Source organism: Rhodamnia argentea, chromosome 7, assembly GCF_020921035.1.
Source record: "Rhodamnia argentea isolate NSW1041297 chromosome 7, ASM2092103v1, whole genome shotgun sequence".
In the NCBI taxonomy this organism is placed as follows: Eukaryota; Viridiplantae; Streptophyta; class Magnoliopsida; order Myrtales; family Myrtaceae; genus Rhodamnia; species Rhodamnia argentea.
In genome coordinates, this window is record NC_063156.1 from 1,953,565 (window position 1) to 1,979,031 (window position 25,467).

At 39.3% G+C, this 25,467-nt stretch overlaps 2 protein-coding genes and 1 long non-coding RNA gene across 3 annotated transcripts in view; 1 reads left to right on the forward strand and 2 right to left on the reverse strand.

The window, feature by feature from the left end:
- LOC125315838 overlaps window positions 1-25,467 on the reverse strand; it is a 121,756-nt gene that overhangs the window by 20,400 nt on the left and 75,889 nt on the right. The window lies entirely within an intron of this gene.
- LOC125316033 overlaps window positions 1-25,467 on the forward strand; it is a 92,693-nt gene that overhangs the window by 19,154 nt on the left and 48,072 nt on the right. The window lies entirely within an intron of this gene.
- LOC115728335 (rust resistance kinase Lr10-like) overlaps window positions 14,710-25,467 on the reverse strand; it is a 42,686-nt gene continuing 31,928 nt past the window's right edge. Inside the window, exon 3 of the mRNA XM_048282801.1 lies at window positions 14,710-16,022. Coding sequence (XP_048138758.1) covers window positions 14,869-16,022 — 1,154 coding nt within the window. The 3' untranslated portion in view covers window positions 14,710-14,868. The remainder of the gene's footprint in view (window positions 16,023-25,467) is intronic.

Below are 25,467 nucleotides of genomic sequence, written 5' to 3' on the forward strand. Positions count from 1 at the left end.
GATTGTTGGGTTCACATTAGGGGTGTGCATGGTCCAGGCCGGTCCGGTCCCGGTATGGAACCGGGGACCGGACCGGTAGTCCCGGTCCCCAAATTTTCAGGACCACGGACTGGACCAGGACCGGATAGGACCGAGACCGCGGTCGGTCCAGTCCGGTCCCGATCCCTGGCCAATGGGACCACTAATATTAGCTACTTATAAAAATCTAACTCTTTGAATACAATATGCTTCAATTGCATGTTAATTTACAATCTATATCCCCGGTTGAATAAAAAAAAAAACAAGTTGGAATATCATCACCTTGCTATGGAAAATGACATCATGTTAATGCTCTAGAAGTAAGGCTTCTAAAAAGAAAAATATGGAGGATCTTGAAAACAATGTAATTGCGTTACTACATGTAGTTTTGGCACAATAAAAGAAGATGAAAAGATTGAAATAAATATAGGTAGTACAACATAGTTAGCCTGATACAGGAAATGCAAAAAGAAATCCATTTTTCACAAGTCATTATGAACATGGAAAACAAAAACCTCAATCAATCACAAACAGATAAAAAGTATAGAAGAGAGAAACACTAGGTGGCACGAAGTTCATGAAGATTATGTAACCCTTGCAAATCGAGAAATGCTTTTCGAGGAAAAAAAAGAAAAACGAAAAAGTTCTGCCATTCGATGATTATGGGGTTTTACCCGAGATCGAAGCAAAAAAGTGAGGATGAAGGCAAGGAGAGGATACGACGAGAGGATACGACGAGATGAGCGACGAGTCGACGGTAGGCTGGACTACAAGAAGAGCAAGCGGAAAGGAGAAGGCGAGACGTGAGCGGAGAAGCGAAGGCGAGATGTGAGCAGAGAGGCAACAAGGAGACGCAAGTGAAGAGGACTTAGGAAAATAGGTTAACTAGTTCATGTTAACTGGTTCTTTTTTTCTTTTTTATTATTGGATTATTTTGTTTGAAGTCAAACATTTCTAATTATTTTTATAATTTTATGAATCTCTATATATACTTTGAAAGGTCCGATCCGGGCGGTCCAGACCGGTCCCATCCACCATGGACCCGAAAACCGGACCGCCGTGTCGCCGGGTCACCGGTTCCATTTATTGGGACTAGGGATCGGACCACCCCCCTCAAGGACCGGACCAACAAGGCCGGTCCGGTCCGGTCCAATTTGCACACCCCTAGTTCACATCCCATCAACAAACAATCCATCTTCTCTTTGATCTCGAAAGGTATTTCTATTCAAAAATAGACTTTTCTATCTTTATTCTCTGAACGAGTTTCTGAACAGAAAAACGCATTTAATTTTATGTTCTTAAAGCAGCCGATGGACAACGGATGACGACCTACGGCGGGCTAGCGACAAGGACGCGAGAGAGAGGGAGTGAACGATGAGACTAGTTTTTATTTCTAGTCTAAACCTATTTTTGGGCTAAATTTTTTTCCTGAAAATAGAAAAATGAAATTGTTTTACCAAACAGATTTCTATTCCGAACCTATTCTCGAGAACAAAGAGATAGAAAAGCAGAGAAAAAGAATGATTATCATTCGCGCCCTTAGCTTATGCACAAATCTATCTTCCTAATTTCTCCTTCGTTCTTTTCCTCTTCCCTCCTTTCCATCTTCTTTCTTCTCCGCCAGGGTCACACGATCTAAAGGGAAGATTGATGTATAGTTTTGGGGCAAAAGATCGAAGATAACAATAATAAAAAAAAAGACCTTGCTTGCCTCAAAACTACTCCTCCTCCATCTTCTTTGGAACTTCTCTTCGATCGTCGGCACTTAATAATTTGATGTGTTGTCCACTCCTGTTAAATTAAGTCATGAGCTTCAGAAGCGATTCCATTCTTTACATGACCGAATTGTTTCATGAATTGAATAATCACTATACGAGATTTTTGTCTAATGCGACAATGATATATTGCACGACAACACCGCTGATATAGCTACGGATGATCAGATCTTTTGTAGCACGAATCTAAAAAAAAAAAAAAAAAACCTTATCTGAAGTTAAATTATACGAATCTGGAAGGGTATATGTGCATGGTTCTTACATAAAATGCCCTCTTCTGTACACCGCTTAAAAGCAAGATCATGTATATTCATACTATAATTGTATTCGTGCAATGCATGTGCGAAGAATGACTGTAGTCGCTTAAGTATCAAATTTCAGCCGTACATAAAGATGCTATACAATACATTTCCTCTGCCTAATGATTGACGGGGCAAGATCTGGGGGATAGCTTTCTTAGCTAGAGTGATGAGGAACGCATTGTTGAAGAATTATTGAAGGCAAAAAGCATCTACAATGCCCTTTCATGTGAACTGGAGATTAGTGCGTGCAATTGGTGCGAGCTCTTCGACCTGGTGATATCTCTCTTGATCTCCGCTTCTGTTGAACTCTGGTTGACTGATACAGTGAACCAATTTTTTTTAATAAAAAAATAGTTACGTGTTGAAGTTATTATTCCAAATCGCTTGACAACGAGTCATATGTGCTCTTTATATTCATATGGTCTTTCTCCACCTATCAGCTTAAGCTTTTAGGCTGAACTTTCTGACATTATGAATATAGATTATGGTTTGTTTAATTAAATAAGATTTGTTTACTGTGTGAGTTTGATTAAGTTATAACTAAGAAGAGTTGCTGTGGGGCTCAACAGTAAATTAAAAAAAAAAAAAAAGGAACAATTGAATGACTCCCTTTTGGGGAGCCCACGAGAATCATCCTTTCCCGTGGCCTTACTTTTGAGCTAAGAAAATGGCGCAACATTGATACAATCTCATTAGCGCGTCCTCGGTAACGCTGGTTGAGAATGTTGAAAATAGCAACTATACTTTCGTTACAAAATTCATTTTGTAAATCGAAAAGAAGAATAGGACTTCTAATGTATCTGTTAACTCATGGCCGAAGTATTATAACAGAACAGGCTATTGTTCTTATTTTTGAAATATATTTACCCAATCCTAATCAATGTACTCTGACAAAATATTTAAGATTTGCCAAATGAGACTGTACTATCGCTTCTCTTTGCTTTGGCCCTTGAGTAGAAGGACAAGAAAGCTATATATATATATATATATATATATATATGTGTGTGTGTGTGTGTTCCCACTTCCTCTCATCTACGCTGCGCTTGTCAAGCCAACTTTGCTTTTGGGCCACCAAGCAGGACAAAACATAATGCGACCCCTAAGCAATTGGAAGTTCTCGCTCATCTCTTGGGGCTCCATATCATATGAAAACTTTTCGTGTTCCATTAGCATAGCTAAATTGGAATAGGATGACTCCACGTCAGGAAAAGTAAGCTCCCCATGCCTTGACAATTTCTTTTATCAAAGTCAAGTTTGTAGAATTCTCACTTTTTTTTTTTGTTCTAGGTACAGGAGACACTAGCTAAGCTTTTCTGTTGCGAAGATAGTCCAAGGTTGGTGGCTAAATTCAGTCTTCGAGACCCCATGACAAAACATAAGAAAGTCATAGAGTACATAAGCCCCCAACGAGAGAGGGGCGTGTGTGTATATAATACACACATACATATATATGTCAGACTGTACTAATATTGACTGTTAGATGTTCATCACAATTTATGGGTGCTTATCGCTAGAAGCATCATGCCTATGACACTAGACATGACTCGCTAAAGCTCAGCCATTCGATCTGCATAACGAGTAAATAATCAATGCGGTTCGATAGGTGACACAAGTCAATCCCAAGTATCCATGCTTACAAACTGCTTGACAAAGCCACATTAGACCCAAAAAATCTTCAGGTTCAGGATCTTGAAGAGAACATTACAGAAAGGGAAGCAGAGACATTTGAAATTAGGGGAGCTTACCTGTTTGTTCTAGCTTCCGAAACTTTTTGAGTTCCATTGAGCCCCTTAATTAACAAAAGCAGGTCGACCTGCTTTTAATTTTTACTCTGTTTCATCCATTGGATGTTGCTTTGGGACCAAATAAAGGGTCTATTATTTAAAGGAATATTGCAAGGCTTGATATCTCCTGCGGAAGGAAGTCCTACATCCCCTGGGAGAAGCCCACTGACCTGCTTGATAACCTTCGGGGCCCTCTCTCACCTCACGAGAGCTCTTTTGAGGCTGAGAACCATAGTTGGTATCAGAGTCAGGTTAAGATGGATCCGGGTGTATGTTAAGCTCCTGCGGAAGGAAGTCCCACCTCGCTTGGGAGAAGCCGTCTACCTTCGGGGCCCCCCTCACCTCACAAGAGCTCTTTTTGAGGCTGAGAACTTTAACATGACACACAACCGAGAAATTATAAAATCTTTGCCATCGGCCTTGAATTGCTTTAAAATCTTGATGGCTACTTCGTTGCCACTTTTGAGCGTTCTTTTATACACAGCGCCATACCTTATGGGCAAAAAGTTATTATTGAGCTTGCAAGAATTCTTTGACATTCTTATCCATTGCTAAGTGCCTTCTTCTGCACTTGTAAATTAGAAATATCACAACAAATGGCATCACAATTATGAATTTCATTGCACAAAATCGAGCTGAGAAAAATCGATGGTTAACACCTAATTTTGTTGGTCCCATTAAGTTTAATTAATTTTCTTTCTAGTTTTAAAAACAGGAAAAGGCCAAAATGGGAATTTTTCCTTTTTTTTCCTCGTTTTTACTGCAAAATGGGAAAATAAAATAAAAAGGAGAGAAGGCCTTCGGGCGGGATTGGTCCTCGCCCCAGTCCGCACGGATCAACCAGGCCTCTTCACCACTTTTGGCCCACTCTTCTCCCGTTCTTTTTCCTTTTCTTCACAAGGCCCAAGCCTGCATTTTATTTCTTTCCTTCTTTTGGGCCCATTTCCCTTCTCCTTCTTTTCCATTTGCGTGGCCCAATCTCCTCCTTCCTTTCCCCTCCTTGGACCGTCCCATGTTCACGTCCCTCTCTTTCTCTCACCACTTCTCACAAATACTCGCATGCCCATCCATTATGACAAGTACTTCCACATGCCTTGAGGACACTAGCAAATGTGAAATGGTGTGGCCTCACTGGACCTTTTATTGTTTCCCAAAGGAGTTTGATGGCCTCCTCAATTCTCTTTATTTTGCGCATGCCCTGTGATTCTCGATGTCCAAGAGATTACGTTATGATCTTGCATACGATCAAATACCTTTCTCGAGTCATGAAGCGATTCACTAGCCACACACTTCACGTACATGTCCACCGAGCTGTATCCAACACAGACATCTGAAGCCAATCCAGGGATGCAATTGCACGCCAAGGAGTGGTAGTAATTGCAACCATGAATATGCCGACAAAACAGTTGTCAATGTAAATCTATCTGGTACAGGCCCATTCACCAGCATATCCAAAAACAAATCAACAGCTTTTTGTGGACGACCCAACTGAGTACATCTTGTGATCGTCAAGTCCCCACGACAACATTCTACGCGGGCATCTTCTCGAATGACTTAGGAGCTGAAACCAAATCAGCACTACCCTTTGCAAACATGTCAATTGATGCACACCCAACGCGTACATAAGCATCAAGACAGCGGCTTTTGATTATAAACCCGAAACTCTATCACCAACTGATGCATTCTTCGGAACGAACAAGCCCGAGGGACAAAAAAACCATCTTCAAACATACGAACGAAAGTATCGACTGCTTTAAATGCGAAGTGGTTATTGGCATAGCAAGAGATATTGGAACTTCAAGAAACCAAATCCCTTTTATGACTCATGTCCCTAAAAGTCCTATCCGCCTCAGCCCAGTCATTGGATTTTGAGCAGAGACTGATGTGCGAATTGAGAATTCACCGCGTCGGGCTCAAGCTGGGATCAAGCGAGCATGCAATGGACGTGAGCGCGAACTTCGCGGGAGTGAATGCACGACTTGAGGAGGAGAGAGAAGGCAAGGAGGCCGTCACGGGACATGAGAGGTCGAGGTGCGAGATTGCTCCGCCAAGGTGGCCAACATCGAGGTGGGTGATCAAGCGGCGATCGAGGGGCCAGGGTGAGAGGTTTTGGCGGGAAGGGGAGAGCTTGACATTGAACGATGGAGAGAGAGGGAGAGAGTCATTGCTCCATACGAGTGGAGCTTGGTCTGTTGCATCAGTGGCACTCAGGAAACAAGGAATGTAAACAGAGGGGCATATGAGGCAATTCATCTGCAAAACACAGGATGTAACAAACGCTGAAACCATACACATTCGCGAATTACATGGTCAACTATGCTTCTGCTGAAACTACTTTTATTTTGCAGTCATTCTAACATGGAGAAATGAAAAATCATACAATAAACGATGCCGTAATTTGATTGCCATTCTGAAATTGGTATAGTTCGTAAATTATTGGAGCACTCGACGTGGTCGAGAATGATTCAAGTTCTATTTCAGTGTCCACATCATCAACTAGCTTCTCAAATGGATACAGAAGAGGTTTCAAAGGCAATTGCAATTTATCAATGTCACATCCAAGCATGTTTAGGACCCTGCTCATTGAGGGCCGACAATCAGGGATTGACTGTATACACCATAGACAACTATTACCATCTTCCTCATTATTTCCTTTTCCCCTTCTGTTTCTTCGATTTCCACCTCGTCGTCTTTGCGGAGTTGATCATAGATCCTCAAAGGGAAATAAATTTGACTTGAATGTTGTGCATATGCATTTATATTTTTCCTTCTGCCAGCCATTTCCATCAGCAACATCCCAAAACTATAAATATAAGCTTTACATGAGACACTAGCAATGGCTTTGTAGAATAGCTCGGGAGCCATGTATCCCAAGGTTCCTCTTGCAGCGGTCAATGACACTATGATGTGGTTTGTGGGATAAAGTCTTGCAAGCCCGATCAGAAACTTTTGGAGTGAAATTTTGATCTAGAAGAATATTGTGACACTTGATGTCAAAGTGTAGAATTTGCATGTTGCATCCTCGATGTAAATATTCTATCCCCCTAGCCACACCAAGAGAGATCTCATATGTTTTTTTTTTTTTTTATAGCCAAGAGAATCATTTCCATCTTTAGAGAAAAGGTGCTTATCCAAAGATCCGTTGGACATGAAATCGTACACAAGAGCTTGCTTAGAGTTGTTAAAGCAAAAACGAGCAAGTTGCACCACGTTAACAGGGTGGATTCTTCCAACAGTAACCACTTCGCTTATAAAATCTTGTCCATTGGATTTTGGTTTGTTCAAAATCTTAACAGCAACTTCGTTGCCACTTCTAAATACTCCTTTGTACACAGAGCCATAGCCTCCTTCACCTAATTCGTGTCTGAATTTTTTTGTGATTCTCTTGATATCCGAGTAAGAGTACCTCATGGGCAAAAAATTGTTATGAGCTTGAAGGAATTCTTCAGTGTTTCCGTCTATTGCTAGATGCCTTCTCTTCCAATTATAAATTAGAAATATCAACACACATGGAGCTCCAAGCATAAATTTTGCTACGACGAAGTGGGCTGTGGAGAAATTTGTCCTCATATTAGCGCAATGTAATGATTCTATTACACACAGAATTTTTTTTTATTTTTTTTTGGGTCAAAGTGCTGCTTGAGATGTTGATAGTTGTGAGGAGAAAAGGACGAGTCTCACCAAAGTAAAATGGGAGATAAGGAAGTGCATGTAGCACACGTGCTGCCTCCGCAGTCCCACCTGTAGAAAGCAAGAGAATTTGCTCGCGATGACTGAAAATGATTAATAAGCATTAACGATCAACTAGTGAAAACCTAAACTTGTCATTTTAGCGGTAAAATATAAGAATAATTCACGTTAAGCTGTAGCCTAAGTCAAAGATAAACTCATATAATCATTGCAAAGTGCAAATACAGACTTGTATTCATGAAAAGTTGCAAGTGGAGAAGAAGACAAGAATAAAGAAGAGTGACAGAGTTTCACTGTAGTGGAATTTCTGTTCGCCAAAGCGGACAGTGCTGATGAGTAACGAGGGAGAGACGAACAATTACCCTTTTGCAGATTTTCGTCGACTATCGTTATGTTTCCCCAAAAGTTACCTTTGTCATCATAAGAACCGTAATCGATCGACTTCACATAATATCGTTTGGCATGCAGATGCAGAACAGTGTGATTATTCTTACAAGCTAGCTCATACTTTGAGCGGCCATAGCCTATTGGGTCTCTTTTCAATCGAAGGGATAGCTTATATTATGGACTTGCCGTAAAATGAAGCGGCACACAAATGATTCTTCTTCACACCGCAACTCCTCCCAAGTTGTAACACATGTAATATGAGCGGAAACATACAATCCATAAATAGGGAGCCGAGAGAATTAATCATCTCTCCAAGAGAAAGTGAATTCTTTGAGTTTGAGTCAGATAGCTTGGAAGTGGTCAACGCCATAAACAACCCAGACCAGGTCTTGTGGGAAGTTAACGCACTTATCTTGGAGGCCCATGACTTACTGGGCCGGCTCCCTAAGGCTACTGGAGCCCATGCAGATGGAAATGCCAACCAAGCAGCAGATTGGGTGGCTAAAGCTCAAAGACAAAATATTCTTTCCTTGGATTGGGTAGACAACCCCCTCATGACCTTTGGCATTTACTTTGTTTGGATGCCCCTTCGTCGGGCCCTCATGCTTAAGTACTCTTTTTTTTTTAAATAAAATTAGTTCTCTTTCCGACCCAAAAAAAAAAAAAAGTGAAGAATAGTAAATTACGTGGACCAACTAAAGGTTGCATCAACGGAAATTATGCAGGGATTGTTGTACACGCAGTCAAGCCTAGGATAACACGGTGGTCGATAGCTTTCGCATTGATTAGGAAGGAAACTTCTCCGCTGTTTCAAAACTTATTTATTCGCACGTATAAACTATACCGCATCAATCTTGTCTAACATTGTCTTTTGCTCATCATTTTCCTCTATCAACAAGCATCTTAATAACTTAATGTACTAATATTTTGAACTAGTCTTATCGTAATGAGTGTTACTAATACTGACCTATGGTCCCCATTCAAATCCTCCCATCAGGATCTCTGCTTTTGGTGGCTAAGTCCAACTTCTCCATAGTTTCTGGGTTGTCTCAGTCAATCCCTTCTTATTCTTTGCTCAGTCAACACCGTATGCTTGGGTACCTTGTCTCAATGCGACTAGAGGTGTCAAATGGGTGAATTGGGAAAGGGTTTGAGTTGGGTCGAATATGGTATGACCCATATTGACTCATTTAACTCCGTTTTGGCCCGTATTCACCCAATGCAAATTCAATGACCCAAACCCGACCCGACCCATACCCGATCCATACCCGACCTGTATTTCTTAAGATATCGACTAATTTTAGTCACTATCAACTTTTATCTTGCTTGATTTGGAGAAGTCCAAAATTATCAACAACTCGAATAATCTTCCTAGCGTTTATTTTTGTGGCTCAACATGTTGGAAGTTACTAACACTTGGATTTACCAGTTTTGTACCAGTATTCATCACAATAAGATATGGTTAGTACAATTAAGAATGATAATTTCAAATAAAAGTTGGTAAATTCAGACGCGTTAATAAGACACGAATAAATTATAAAGGTAGTGAACCGTCTTTGAAGTATAAAGACATGGTCGTACTTTTCAAAACCAAGAAAGATATTCACCAAAATTAGGTGAGCCTCGAGGCTCGCTAGAGCTCGGCCGATCTCAAGGCTTATCAAATCTCAACGAGTCGAGCTCGCCCTAGGCTAGCCGGTGGCCGTCGCCAACCAGTGGCGACTAAGCAAGGCAATGGCCAAGGCAGGAGAAAAAAGAAAATAGAAAGAAAAGAAAGGAAAAAAAAAAGAAAAGAAAAAATTAATGTTATAATAAAATATTAAAAATATTAAAAAATTTGAATGTTTTGGAAATATTCATAAAAAAAATTTTATGACTCTCTACTCTTTAGCTATCTTACCCGACTCATTTATGCCTAACCCATTTATGACCCATTTAAAACCTATTAGATTTTTAAGTTACCTATTTATGACTCACTTAAGCACATAAGCTAACTCATTTTTGACCCACCATCATCAAATGTGAGTTGAATATGGGTTCTAGACCCATTTTGCCACCTCTAAGTGCGACCCAACTTGTACCTATGCAAAATGTGATTCTTCTTCGCATCGCAACTCGTCCCTAGTAATAGCGCATGCAACACGAGCAAAAATGCATGGTACATCAATATGGAGCCAAGAGAGTTAATCATCTCTCCACCGTTTGATGTAAGAATGGAAGCTTTAGCTTGATAACCGTGGTGGAGGCTCAGTAGAGGGGTGGATTATATATGATCGAATAAATCAGTTGGGATCGGGCGGGTCATTTGTCATTGAGATGTCCTTGTCAAAAAACTAACACAAAGTCAAGTCAAGAAATATAAACCGTGTGGAATAATTCATGGATATCTTTCGCATTAATTAGGAAGGAAACTTCTCTGCATTCTCTAAATTTCTTGGCAAACTGATTCTCTCAAGGAATTAGCTTTGGCATGGAAAGATGAAGCATCTGTGTTGGAGTCGTCTTTCGAGAGGCACAAGTCAAGCAATGACACAAAGCCGTCCTATGTGATGAAACACCTGTGGCTCGGAGGAGAAGCAATTGCATGGACTGTACATCATGTGGGTCAATATCAACCGTTGATTACGTGGGTTCCATTTCCATTACGAGGTCCACATCGTTATTGATTGAGATGATCTTAGTCTATATGGTTTATAAATCATATTATATGTCCGTGCAAGTGTCAAGTAAGTTTGTCATATCTCTAGAGTAATCAAAAGGTATCATTCACGTTATGTCAAGTTACATTAACACGTGGTTTCGCAACTTGTAACTGACCTTCGAGAAGAGGGGTTGAAGATATGTGTCGGGTATCGAACTACAACATAAAACTCGAAATAGATGACTGGAATTATGAGTATCGGAAATTTTATTCTCTAATATCTACCTTCAAAGTAAGTAATTTGTTCCAGAAGCCTACGCAACGTCAAGACTAGAAAGGAGAGACAGGAGAGATATTTGAAAAGTGCCCTTGAAGTTTGAAAAAATTACATCTATGCCTTTGAATAACATAGCCACGAGGAACTCTCTTGGAAATAGACATGGCCACGGGTCGGTTTGGGCCAGGAACCAGCCCGGAACAGGCCCATGGAATAACCGGAACTGGCCCGGCCCCTCACCGGCCGGTTACGGTTTTAAAAAATTTGGAACCGGCCTGGAACCGGTTCTTGGCCGGTTTCGAATCGGAAAAAAGGGGGGGGAAGAGCCGTTCCCAACAGCCCAAAATTGGGCCGAACCGGAACTGGCCCGAAGCGGGGACCTCCCCTTCAAGGGCCGGTTCCAGTTCAAGCATGGCCACGAATCGGAACCGCAACCGGAACTGTCCGTTCATGGCCCATTGCCATGTCTACCAGAAAAGCGCTAGTGTTAATATTGTACCCGTTTAAGGGATTATGTGGTGAATGATGATGCTAGTATTTCGCTACTTTTATTTTGCATTTCAGTTCTACAAGAGGAAAGATCTCGCAGCAAGTAACAGGCTCGTTATAATACTCCAACAAATAACCAGGAAAATTTATTAAAAAAAAAGTTCAAAATCTATTACAATTGTGTCAATTCAGTTCTAATAATTTTTTTTTTGACCAATTAAGTACTAAATATTTTGCCATCATGTCAATTCAGTCTATTTAGTTGGCCGGCGCTAGCGTAGACAATTTCTATTAATATCTTAACATTTTAAAAAAATTTCAATAAGTTCTTTTCCGTCATTTTTCTTGTTAGGGATGACCGAAGGCTGCTTGCCACTAGGCGAGGTCTTGTGAGCCTCGTGAGGGTCGCGAACCCTCGCTCGCAGCTAAAAAAAGAAATTTTCCATCAACCAAACCTGCTTCTGATCTTTATTGGCGTTCAAGCCTAAACCACCAAAATAGGTATAGTCACACCACCCACAAAGGAAAATAGCATGTTCTCTAGTTTCACACTCATTTCAGAAGGGAAAAAAAAAAGGAAATATAAAAGGAAATCAGGAGAAAAAAATTTGAAATTGTTTTTCTACATCAACATCTGCCGTGCCACGTAAAACGCTCAACGTTCACATCAAAAATTTCAGGCCAAAATTGGCCGGATGCACTCAATTAACAAAACGTGAAAAATTCTATTATTCAATTGACAACATTTAAATGTTTGAGATTGAATTGGTAAAAGTACAATAGATCTAAGACTATTTGGATAATTTTTCTCAACTACACACTATATCACATCTAACTCAACAGAGTAATTAGAGATCCAAAAACAAAGCTTGTAAGGGCACGGGAACTCTTGTGAGTCGACTAGAGGGTTCTATCATTCTAGGTTCTTTTCCTTTTTCTTTAACAATCGCAACATGAGTCACAAAATTATAAAGTTCATGTATTTGAAATCCTAATATTTTCCATTTTGTCCATTTAAGTCCTAAAACTTGTCACAAGCATTCTCTTTAATCCTCCCATTAGCACTTTGGGTTATAGTGGATGTACAATTTAAGATTTACCTTTTCATTAATAGGCACGAATGATTGGAAAAAGAAAACAAAAAACTATGTGTTATTTCAGCCTCTTAGAACTGACAAAATTGTGAAAGGATTCAAGTACATTAAATTTGCAAGTTTCATGATTTAGATTCAACCAAGCAAAAGTTTTAAAATTCAAGTGCATTATGGTGACAAGTTTTAGAACTTGCCCCCGTAGTTTTCCCATTTTCTTTTCATATTTTAGATTAGAGCTAACTTAACCTTGACAAACATATGATAGCCTCTTCAATATTTTCTCAAAAAATTGATCAACTTCTGGTCAAAGTAAATCTAGTGCAAGAAATTGAAAATTTGTTGCAGTTGAGCTTTAAAAAGATTAATTTCGGCGAGCCTTGCAATAAACACAAAAAAAAACTACTTACGGACTGATTGTCATTCGAGGAAAGATGACTAGTTCACGCCCAAGTCAGAAAGGAAACTCTCAAGTGTAGATAAGGTATATGCTAAAACTGGATTAGCTAGAATTCACATAAGAGGAACATGATAACGTACGGTTCCCAAAGAACGTCCGAGCTTAAGAAGGGTTACAATACGAATCACCCTTGGAGATGGTTTCCTTAATGAATAAGATGGTATGTCAAATCTTAGTGATGTTAACAGTAATCCACGCTATTTTCTAAATCAAGTAACGTATTTGTTAATCAGACAGGGAAGATGAAAAAGTTTATCAACTTAAAATAATAAAATATGGCCTAATATAAGAATAAACAAAGAAGACTTCAACTATTTTCTTGACAATAATTTCATGCTAACTTGACTCCGTTTGTTTCACGGAAAATGTAATCTTTTTGGAAAATGTTTTCCAGGAAGTCATTTTTCCGAAAAATGAGAATATTTTCCTGTGTTTGGCTGAAACTTAAAAACTAATTGAAAAATATTTTCTGCCGTTTGGTAAGAAATCAATTTCCATAATACACTCTTTTTAATATTTTTATATTTTTAGAAAAAATTATTTTATTTTATCTTTTTCTCTTTTTTTATTTTTTTTATTTTCTTCCTCCTTTCTTCTACTACGCGGAGCAATAGCAGAACAACACCTTTCCTCTTCTATGCGGAGCAGCAGCGGAACAAAGGGCTGAAGGTGGAAGAAATCAAGATTGCCCAACCAGTCCACGAGTCGGAAAGCGGTTTGGAGTGTGGCCGCGAATCTCGAGCGAGCCATCGGCGAGGTTGCAAAACTCGAGCTCGCCGTCGGAAACCAAACCAGATGCGGCGGCGAGGCTCGAGCTCCCCGTCGAAACCAAACCAGATCCGGCCCGGCCTTGAGGGATCTGGCCTCGCCCAAATCGTCAACGACCAACCGGATCTGTCGCCGGTGCTAGCACTAAATCAAAGATCGTCTATGCCTCCACCTCTTCCTCGAAGCTCTCCAAAAATCGAATGATCACTCCGCAAGCCCTTCCGTCGGATAGTCGATTCCTCCCTCTCCCGCGACGTTGGGGTCGAGGCCTACATGAGAAAGATGGGGAAAGGAGGCGGAGGAGGAGCAGTGGAGGAGGAGAGACGAGATGGAGGAGCAGCTCTGGAGATGAGGGCAGAGATGGAGAAGTTACGTTGCGTGAGAAAGACGGGGAAAGGAGGGGCTAGGAGACGAGGACGAAAGGAGAAGGGTTGGAAAATGATTTCCGTTTATCAGAATTGGAAATCATTTTTCTCAATTTTTTTTTTTTTTTACCGAAAAATATTTTTCATTAATCAATCAATTTTCGCCCTACAAACACTGAAAATTGAGAAAAATATTTTCCGTGTGAAACAAATGGAGCCTAAAAGAGAATATGAGTTCTTTCAAATAACGACTTCATGGAATTAATTGTTCAATATAGTACCTTCTTCCTTTCCATTTTCATGAAAGTAATTTCTCGCATAGACATATGTGTTTACTTTGTAAAACATAAATCATTGATTTCAAGAAATAATATGCCGGTAGTAGCACATTAAGTAGACAAGCAAGTTATTATCGGCTTTTTAATTAGCATAACCCTAAATAGGGTAATGAGGGAGGAAAATTCTTTATGTGCTTCACCTGCCCCCACCGTTTTTGTCCTTGCTCTCTTATTAATTTGTTTATACTATTGAAGGAGGGCGTAAGAAAGTGAAACTATGTATGAAGTACAACATCAAGACAGTAAGCAGAACATAATAGCGTACGCTTCCCAAAGAATGTCCGAGCTTAAGAAGGGTTACAACACGAAGAAAGATGTAAGAAAGTGAAACTATATATGAAGTACAATAACACAACACTAACCTAAGAGCTAGACCAAGACAAAATGTAATCACTTGATAAGCTAAACTGGCTTACCTCCCTCCCAAACATAATACTATATTTTGGGGAACAAACCTTTTCCAATCAAACTGTGCATGGTCCTCTAAACATCATTGCTATCTCCAAATGGGAAACTAGCGAAAATTATGGGAGCGCTTGATGAAATCGAGAATGTTTCTAATTCCATCTCAGCTTTGTCATCGTCAACTAGCTCATTTGGTGTGTAAAAAAGCGGTTTTGGAGGCATTTGAATATTACCAATATCTCCTTCAAGCATTTCTAAGACTTTATTCATCGGGGGCCGATGGTCGGGGATCAATTGTATACACCAAAGTGCAACCATTATCATCTTTTTCCTCAACTTCCTTTCCTCTTCCACAGCCTCTTCCATTTCAATACTTTCTCCTTCATTGACTTTGTCATACACCCACATCGGAAAATAAATTTGGCTCGAGTGTTCCGCATTTGCATTTACATTTTTCCTTCTACCTGCCATTTCCATGAGCAACATCCCGAAGCTATAGACATCCGCTTTATAAGATACACCACCGATGTTTTTGTAGAACAACTCAGGCGCCATATATCCTAAAGTTCCTCTTGCAGCAGTAAGAGAGACTATGCTATGATCGGTGGGGTAAAGTTTCGCGAGTCCAAAATCAGAAACTTTCGGAGTGAAATTCTTGTCTAAAAGAATGTTGTGCGGTTTAATATCAAAATGTAGTATTTGCATGTCACACCCCCGATGTAAGTATTCAATCCCATTCGCCACCCCAAGAGCGATCTCGTATATTTTCTTGTAATCCAGAAACTTATCACCATCCTTAGTGAAAATATGCTTATCCAAAGATCCATTTGACATGAAATCATACACAAGAGCTTGTTTCGTGCCTTCAAAGCAAAAACCAGTGAGTTGCACCACATTAAAATGGTGAATTCTCCCAATAGTAGCCACTTCACTAATGAAATCTTGGCCATGGCCCTTGGACTTTTTCAAAATTTTGACAGCCACTTCATTGCCACTTCTGAGCGTTCCTTTGTACACGGAACCATAACCCCCTTCACCTAGCTTGTGCTTAAAGTTTCTGGTGATTTTCTTAATATTCGAGTAAGAGTACCTTATGGGCAAAAAGTTGTTATGAGCTTGTAAGAATTCTTCGATGTTATGGTCCATTGCTAAATGCCTTCTTCTGTACTTGTAGATCAGAAATATCGCGACAAACGGCATCCCGATAACGAACTTCACTACACAGAAAAGCACTGAAATTTTTTTTGATAGGTTAGAGTAAAAAAAAAAATCATAATTATTGTAGGAATAAATAATTGCGGCTTACCTAATAATACTGTAATATCCCAAACTGTCCAAAAGGCAATATCATCTCGGACATCTGTGGAAGGAAGGAATCAATAATGTGAAAAAGAAATTGAAGGAAAAAACAATTTGGAATGCAAAACTCACGAGGAAACAGAGAACTAGCAGGCTACTCAGTCCAAAAGAATATGAGAAGTGTGATGCGTGCATTTGCAAATAGATGGAAGGAATAAGCTTCAAAGGAAAGAAGGAATGATTTGATATAAGAAACTCATTTTGCATGATTAGCGGTCAACAAATCTAGAGAAACGGTGCTTTTTATTTTTAATGAAAATAATTTTGCTCATCCTATCGACACGTGGATACAATCTTTCAAGGATTGTTAACGAGTGTGTCTTGGATTATTAGTTAAGTGACTAATTAAAGAACTAATTAAGAAAATAAAAAAATGTAAAATCTATGCCAACAAAAAAACTAGTCATGTGGTTGGCCGCGCAAGAATCATCCTTTTTTTTTTTCTTTTTACAGTGGGAGATTTAGTTCTTTTGTGGAAAAAAAAAAATAATCTAGACACATTTATACATTGACGTACACCATCATCTATATTTTGACATCATTTTCTTTCATTTTCCAGTTTCGAAGAGAAAGTAGCAAATGAAAGAGTGTACAGAAATTATGGTAAAATTTGATTGCAGATCGATGCTTACCGCCCCAGTAGTACGTGTATCCGCAAACCTGACGTCCCAAGCCGCTAATTGCCAAGCGACGGGAAAGAAAGTATCTATTGAAATGTAAGCGGTAATAGAGATCAAAGTAGCAAAAGGAAGTTGTCTTCCATCTACTAACAAGATCACCATATTCGAGAACAAATCCATCGGCCATGATGTTATGGATACGCTCGTAGTTGTAGGAGCTGCTATTAATCTGCTCTTCACCCCCAAAATTATATGACACCCACGTCCAATACTGAATGGTGCAAAAATCCCGGATATATGATGCTTTTGGATTGACTAAAGCGTACAAGTTCCAATTCGATGATGTGTTGGAAGAGTATGGCCCCTTCACGCATGGGCCGGTAGCGATGTAGAATGGAGAATCAACCAGCTCCGAGCAGTTCACAATCACCAATGTACTAACGTTATTTGCAGTGCCATTGGACCCATACCCAAATACTGAATAACGGGGGAGAGACGAGCAGTTATCCCTTTGCAGTCCGTTGTCGACGAATCTGATTTGGTGGTTGGAATAATCGATTGACTGCACATAGTATCGGTCGGCGGCGTAACCATACCGAACAGTGCGATTGTCTTCGCAAGCCAGCTCCACGTTACCGCACCCTTTTGGGTCACTCTCCAGTCGAAACGGATAGCTTATATTGCGAATGTCACCACAGGATGAAGGGACGCACTGCCGTCTACTCTCGACGCTGCAAGTCATTGCTACAAATAGAGCAAGAATGAGGAGCAACACTCGACAGATATTCATGGAGGCGAGAGCATAAACCATGCCTTCGTTTGTCTTTGGGCGAAGAGAAATTGGTAAAGAATTGCTGGGTATGTTTGGAGGAGGCGCAATGGAAAAAGATTGAGAAAAAAAGATTGGACGATCCTTGTTTGAATGGAGACTGAGAGTCGCCTGGTCTTATAGAGAAGCCCAAGTCAGTCGAAGGAACCAATGGAGTGCAAAGTCAAGAAATCAAAGAGGAGGACCATTAAACGAGGAGGTTTCGTCATTAGAGGAATGGCCGGTGGCCGGTGGCCATTCCTATTGGAGACCCCCTTTAATCACCTACACATACTCAGTGCAAATGTTGGCCATTCCTTTCCATCTTCTTTATTCACCACCGGGGTCACGATCAAAGGTAAAATTGTCGTATAGTTTTGAGGCAAAACATCAAAAATAAAAACTAGTGATGTCTCTCTTGATCCCCACTTCAATTGAACTCTGGTACATACCCTAAATCAATTTCTTGAGATAAACACATTCAAAGTCCTAAAATAAATTACGAAAGTATAATTGAATCCTAAAACTTATAAAAAGTACAATCAAGTCGTAAAACTTGTCAAATTGGTTCAATTGAGTCCTACCATTAATTCCGTCCAACTAGATTAATTGAAATTACGAACGTGGCTTTTTGTATTGTTATTTTCTCTACCTATGGGGCCATGACGTGGCTAAAATGACATTGTTTTGGATCAAATATGATTTTTAATACAATTTTTGTTTAAATTAATTCAGAAAACAACCTAATTTAAACAAAAAGAGGGGGTATGAAACCCTCAGGTGGGCTGATTTGGACTAAAACAATCTTATTTTAACTTCATGTTTCATGTTTTAGCCACGTCACCGCCGCGTTGGATAGAGAAAATAATAGTTAAAAAAAATTCTCCATCAGTATTTTCATTAGTCATAATCGACGGAGTTAATAGAAAGACTCGATTGCGCTAATTTGACAAAAATAAGTATTAAGATTTGATTACACTTTTTATAAGTGTTAGTGCTAAATTACACTTTCGTAATAAATTTTAGGACTTTCAGTACAAACAAAAAAGGTAATAGTTATGGACAAAAACTTTGGGTTGTTTGTTAAAATAAGATTTGTTTGCAGTGTAAGTTTGATTAAGTTACTAAGTAAGAAGACTCGTTCTAGGGTGGCCTCTTTATTAAAGTGAACTTTGCGCAAAAGAGATAGCGACGGTCTTAAGATATTGGCCGACAAAGAGAGGATCAGACGAGAGAGAAAGTTGAGGTATCCATGGTCAAAATGCGAAAGAGAGTTCAAAAAGTAAGGGGGGCAAAAAAGGAAGAATCTAAAGACTTGCTTTTCCGAAAGCCAACGAGAATCATGCTTTCCCGCGTTGGAATTGAAATAGTTGCAAGACTCTTGACGTGTCTTATGTTGAGCTAAGAAAAGTATTGATACAATCACATTAGCGCGTCTTCCGTGACACTTTACGTACAAAATACATTTTGTAAATTGAACAGAAAAATAAGTCTAATCTATGTTCCTATAAGCTCGTAACCGAAGTATTTCCATGACCGGACGAGGTATTTTCTCATTTTCAAAAGATATTTACTCAATTCTAATTGATCCACTCTGACAAACTTTTTTAGATTTTGTTGTATGAAACTGTACTAATATACTGACCCTTTGCCTAAATGATAGTTAGAGCATAAGTATATTGACCTTTTGAGTCTTGGGCATCTCTTTCATGCTTTGAGGCATGGCGCCTCAAGAGATACATCTATTTCACATGTGATAAAGTGCGTTCATTCTCGTGAGCTTTATATTGATTTACCGACAATTAAGAGATGTTTATCACAATTTATGGGTGTTTATCGCTAGATACATTTTATAATTTTTTAATACTTTCATAAAGAAATATGATTTTTTTTTTCTATTTTTTCTTTGTTGGTTTCAAGGCCGGCGGTCCCTGCTGTTACCAGATCTGGCCACCCACGACCCTTGCCCGGCCACGACAAGGGCCGCGAGGCCCACACTAGCGACCGCGAGGGCTTTGCGACCCTTCCCGGGGCCCGGCTAGGGTCGCCGGCCCTCGTCGGCTCTCGCCTAGGGGTCGGCGACCCCTGCCAAACCTAATTCGGCGAGGCCGTCGGCCTTGAAGCCAAAAAAGGAAAAAAAAATCGAACTTTTTTTTTATAAAATTTCTATAAAAAAAAATTATACAGATCATTGTCGGCTGTGCCATGTAGGATGGTCGGCGTCCACATCAATAATTTTTGGTGAGTATGATTGAATCGGCAAACATAAAAGATTTAGGACTGAGTCGGTAAACATAAAAGATTTAGGACTAAATTGGCAAAAGTGCGAAAGGTGTAGAAATTTTTTGATAAATTTCCCTCCACATTTATATCTACCGAAAAGAACAAAATCGGAGGCTCTCTCTGACAAGCAAACGAAATTGTTGCTCCATTTAACTTTTTAGCTTCAAGAACTTGCTAGCACTAGCAAAGAACATGCAATTCCGTGAAGCACGTGATGACGAGAATAATTTTCGATATCCTTTGATTCGGCAGCACCACAACAAAAAGAGGAGTGGGACAGCACCTAAACATGAATTGTAATCGTTCTTTTCCAAAGACCGCGCATGACCGAAAAAGCAAAATGGAAATTGTTGTATCTGGATTTGCAATTGGACCACGCGACCACGCGTGATGAGGACAGAAGTCATAACGTACGACCATAATTGCAAGGAATCGTTGAACATCAAATATCAAATAGAAACCACTCGGAAGGTTAACTTTTAATTATTGTTTAACTATTGGACGATCCATCATCTTTAGATAAACTCTCGAGCGACCTGTCTATAGACATGCCCTCCTTGCAGCTCACTCAGAGGCTTGAAATTTTAATAGATATGACTAAGCAATTAGGCTAAGAAATGACGGGCACGTAAGATTCAAACTAGAAAAAAAAAATATTTCCAATCACACATCACCAAACAAAACAAAATTAATTATTTTCCCGAAAAATTATTTCCCGAAAAGCATTTTTCTTTAACATAAAAATTTCACCCAACAAACGCAGCCTAAATTAAGAAAATTTATTTTCGTGTGGCCTCTTTATGTTATTGAAATTTGCGCAAAACAGAGAGTTTCAAAGTAAGAAAACAAGCAGAATTCGGCTTATTTGCTTTTTGGAAGCCCGCGAGAATCATGCTTTCTCCCTTTTAGATTTAATTACTTTCAGGACTTTTTGTCGTGTCTTAGGTGGCCCTTGCTTTTGAGCTAAGACAAGGATGTAACATTGATAAAACTACCATTAGCGCGTCCTCCACAGCACTCGTTAAGAATATTGACAATAGCGACTATAACTTTTGTACTTAACACATGCTGCAAATTGAATAGAAAAAAAGGACTTATATGCGTTCGTACCAGCATGCAACCGAGATATGACCTTAATCAAATGGGATTTTTTTTCTCATTCTAGAGAGATAATTAATAAATCCTAACTGATTGATTCTGAGAAATTTTTATTATTGTCCATAGACTAGATATTGGAGACTTTGGAGTCAATAAAGTTATCCGTTTAAATGAGCTACATATAAAGCGCATCTTGGAAATTTACATCCATGGAAAATGCAAAAGTTTCTTCCACTCTCTTGCCGTAATTGTTGGTTCCACATCCCGTCAAGTCAACAAAGAACATCACTTCCTTCCGAAACGCAATCTTTTCTTCTTCGTCTTCTTCCTCCTCCCTTCTTTTCCTCCATCTTCTTTCTTCGCCCCATCAGTCACGACCATGAGAAAATTGATGCATAGTCTTTAGGAAAAAGATCAAGAACAAAAACTAGCTTCCCTCGAAACTTCTTCTCCATTTCACAACATAGTACATCAATTTCGACGCAGTATCATGAAAACACGTTAGCATGCATCGGAATTTTTTTTTCTTATTTGTACAAGAGTGACATTTACTAAAGAAATGTAGTAGAATGAGGTCTCGTGCCAAGATTATTAATGTCCAATACGAAAAATTTGCATAACTCAACGATTACTGCGATCTTGCAAACCATATGATAGCCCCATCAATTTTTTTTTCCAAAAAGAGTGATCGATTCTGGTCAAAATAAATCTAGTGCAAGAAAATAAAAATATGTTGCGATTGGGGAATAAAAAGTTGAATTTCGGCGAGCCAAATGCTGAGTGACTTCTGAAGGCAATAACCACAAATGAAAACTACTTGCGGACCGAATGTCTTGCGAGGAAAGAGGAGTGGTTCTTACCGGAGTCAAAGAGGAAACTCGCAAGTATATGGACCTCCACATACGTCCCATCTAGTCTAGCGTCCAAGCTTAGGAAGGGTTACAGTATGGACCACCCATGGACATGGTTTTCTTAATGAGCTAGATGGTACATCAAATCTTAGTGAACTTACGAGTAATCCACGCTAATTTCTAAACCAAAAAACGTTCTTTTTTTAAAATCAGACAGCGGAGATGAAAAGTTTATCGAGTTAAACTAATAAAACATGGCCTAATATAAGAAGAAACAGAGAAACTTCATAGAAGTACTCCTCAATAATTTCACGTTAACTTTAAAATGGAACATGAGTTCTTTCAAATATAGGCTTTATAGAACCGTTTTGTCTAGGACCTTCTTCCTTTTCATGTTGATAAAAGTTGTTTCTCGCATAGACAGATGTGTCTACTCTGTAAAATGTGTATATGACTATTTTCTTCAAAAATGAATTCATAAGTCGATGATTTCGAGAAATAACATGCCGTTAAGAGTACATTAAGTAGCAAGATCACAAGTTATCATTAGCATTTTAGTTGACATTACCCTAAATGGCGTAACGAGGGAGGGCAAATTCTCTATGTCCATCACCTGCCCCCATGGTTTTTGTCCTTGCTCTCTTGTCAATTTGTTTATCCTCTCGAAGGAGGATGCAACAGAGTGATGTAAGCCGCGATGAAAACATTAGAACAACATCCAAGTTCACCATAATTAGAATTGCGAAATACCATAACGGATTAAAAGAGTTTACCATCTGATTTGATATCCATCGTTCTTGATGCGGAAAAATGGTGATCCAATGCTCAAGAGCTTCTTTTGTATATCAGTATCACTGGCTTCAAAGAGATTGCACCTCCCTAATTTTGGCATTTCTGTTTGTTGCTAATATCATGCTCCCAATACCCATTCATTTTCTTCGAAGTTTACAAGTTATTCGTCATGTATATGAACTATTCAAAAATCTTGTCTAACCTTGTCCTTTTTTACTTTACAATTTTTCTCTGTAGATAATAAGCATCTCGACAACTCAATTATACAAATATTGCAAACTGGTCTTACTAAACCTACCATTACTAATTATTAAGATGTATTGCTCATTCAAATAAATAACCTGTCGTGATCGACACTATTGGGCTGGTTCCATTAAGCCCGCTATAATTTCATGATTATCTTAGTCAACCCCCAAAAATTTAAAATTGTTTTACTCAACATCCTAAACTTCGCTCGAGGAGTGGCTGCTGTCGAGATGATGGGAAAGAGAGAGACTCATTGCTCAATGCAAACATTAACGTGAAGAAAGATTTACCTCGTTATAACAGGGAGATTCACTTGAAAGGGAAATTGAATGATTGCCATACAACACTCATTGTCATTAAACAAATATGGCAGTGAGAAGTATACTAGAAAACACTAGTGCTATGTGAGAATTATGTAAAAGCTGCATGGATTAGATAGTGAATGATGATATACGTAGATAGGACTATTTTTTTTCATTTGGCATTTCGCTTCTACAATAGGGGAACAATCACACAATACGTGATTTCGCGAACTCATTATCATGCTCAAACTGGTAACTGTTGAAAAATATAAGAGAACTTGACGAAGATGAGACGGTTTTAAGTTCAATCTCAGTATCAACTTTGTCAACCGGCGTTTCCATCGGATACAGAAGCGGTTTTGGAGGCATCTATAGTTTATCCAGATCTCCTTCAAGCATATCTAAGACTCTTTTCATTGATGGCTTGTTGTTAGGGCTCAATCGCATACACCATAGTGCAACGATTATCATCTTCCTCGTGGTTTCTCTTTCCTCTTCTATGACGTCATCCATTTCAACCTCTTTTTCTTTGTCAAGTTGATCATAAATCCACAACGGGAAGTAAATTTGGCTTGAACGCTCTGCATGTGCATCTATATTTCTCCTTCTACCGGCCATTTCCATCAACAACATCCCAAAACTATAAACATCGGCACCACCAATGTCCTTATAGAACAACTCAGGTGCCATATACCCCGAGGTTCCTCTTGCCGCAGTCAATGATACTATGCTGTGACCAGCAAGATAAATTCTTACAAATCCAAAGTCAGAAACTTTCGGAGTAAAACTTCGGTCTGGGAGAATATTGTGAGGCTTGATATCAAAGTGCAGAATTTGCATCAGCCCCGATGAAGATATTCTATTCCTCTAGCAATGCCAAGAGAGATCTCATACATTTTATTATAATGAAGAGAATTATCACCATTCTCATAGGAAATGTGCTTATCCAAAGATCCATTCGGCATGAAATCATAGACAAGAGCTTGTTTGGAGTAATCGAAACAAAAACCAACAAGTTGCACCACATTAACGTGGTGCATCCTTCCAATTGTGCCCACTTCGTTTATGAAGTCTTGGCCATTAGATTCGATTTGTTCAAAATCTTAATCGCAACTTTATTGCCACTCCTAAGTGTTCCTTTGTACGCATAACCATATCCCCCTTCACCTAATTTATGTTTGAAATTTTTTGTGATCTTCTTGATATTTGAGTAAGAGTACCTTATGGGCAAAAAGTTATTGTGAGCTCGTAGGAATTCTTCGATGTTCGCGTCGATCGCTTGGTGCCTTCTCATCCACTTAGAGAGTAGAAGTATCAACACACATGGAGCTCCGAGTATCAATTTTGCTGCCAAGAAGTGGCCTGCGCAGAAATTTGGCCGTTGATGATCGTGGTGTTATTATTTCTTAGCACATACAAGTTGTTCTGTCAGGGTGCTGCTTGAGATCTTCATAAGTGTGAGGAGAAAAGAACTAGTCATACCGAAGATAAAGGCGAGGTTCGTAGCTGCATTGATGACAACATTAACCGTGATACTCCGTGCAGAATTAGCTGTAGAAAGCAAGAGAATTCGTTCAAGATTATTGGAAATGATCAATTAGAATTAATGGCGAATCACAGGAGAATCAAATCTACGATTTTAGTAGAATAATTCACGTTAAGCTACACCCCAAATCAAAGATAAAGTCATACAATGACAGCAAAGTGTAAAGACACTTTCATTCGTTGAAAGTTGCAAGTGGAGAAGTCTAGAATAAACGAAGAGTGTATGAGTTTTCTTTCCTATAGAGCACCTAGATTCAACTTTAATCTTTTCATTTCCTCTCGAAGAAACAGGATTTCACTTTTGTTCCCCTAGATGTACTGAACAATTTATAAGTTGATGAGTCACTCGCACCATATTTCTAATAACAGCCATGCAAGCGACATGAGCTACTATCGAGCAAAATATTGTGTTCCCAAAGAAATGCAATAGGAACAGTGTCCAATCCAGAAAAGCTCCATGGTTGTAAAACAAACTGAGCAATGCACGCCAAATCTATTAAGAAATCGTACTAGAAGGTCGCTTATCGAGATGAAGAAGAAGGCAGATAAAAAAGAATAGCTTCAGGGAAGGTCGCTTACGCTTGTAATAGTGATTGCATGCCTCCTTTCGATATCTGAAACCTAAGAAGCAAAAGTCATATCTTCTCTCTAACGAAAGGATGCCCGAATAGGAGAGAGTGCATCCCTCGGCCATTATGTTGTGGAGGTCCTTGTACGGTAAGCCCACGCGATAATACTGATCCCTTCCCCACTCCCATTTATAGTACGACGCG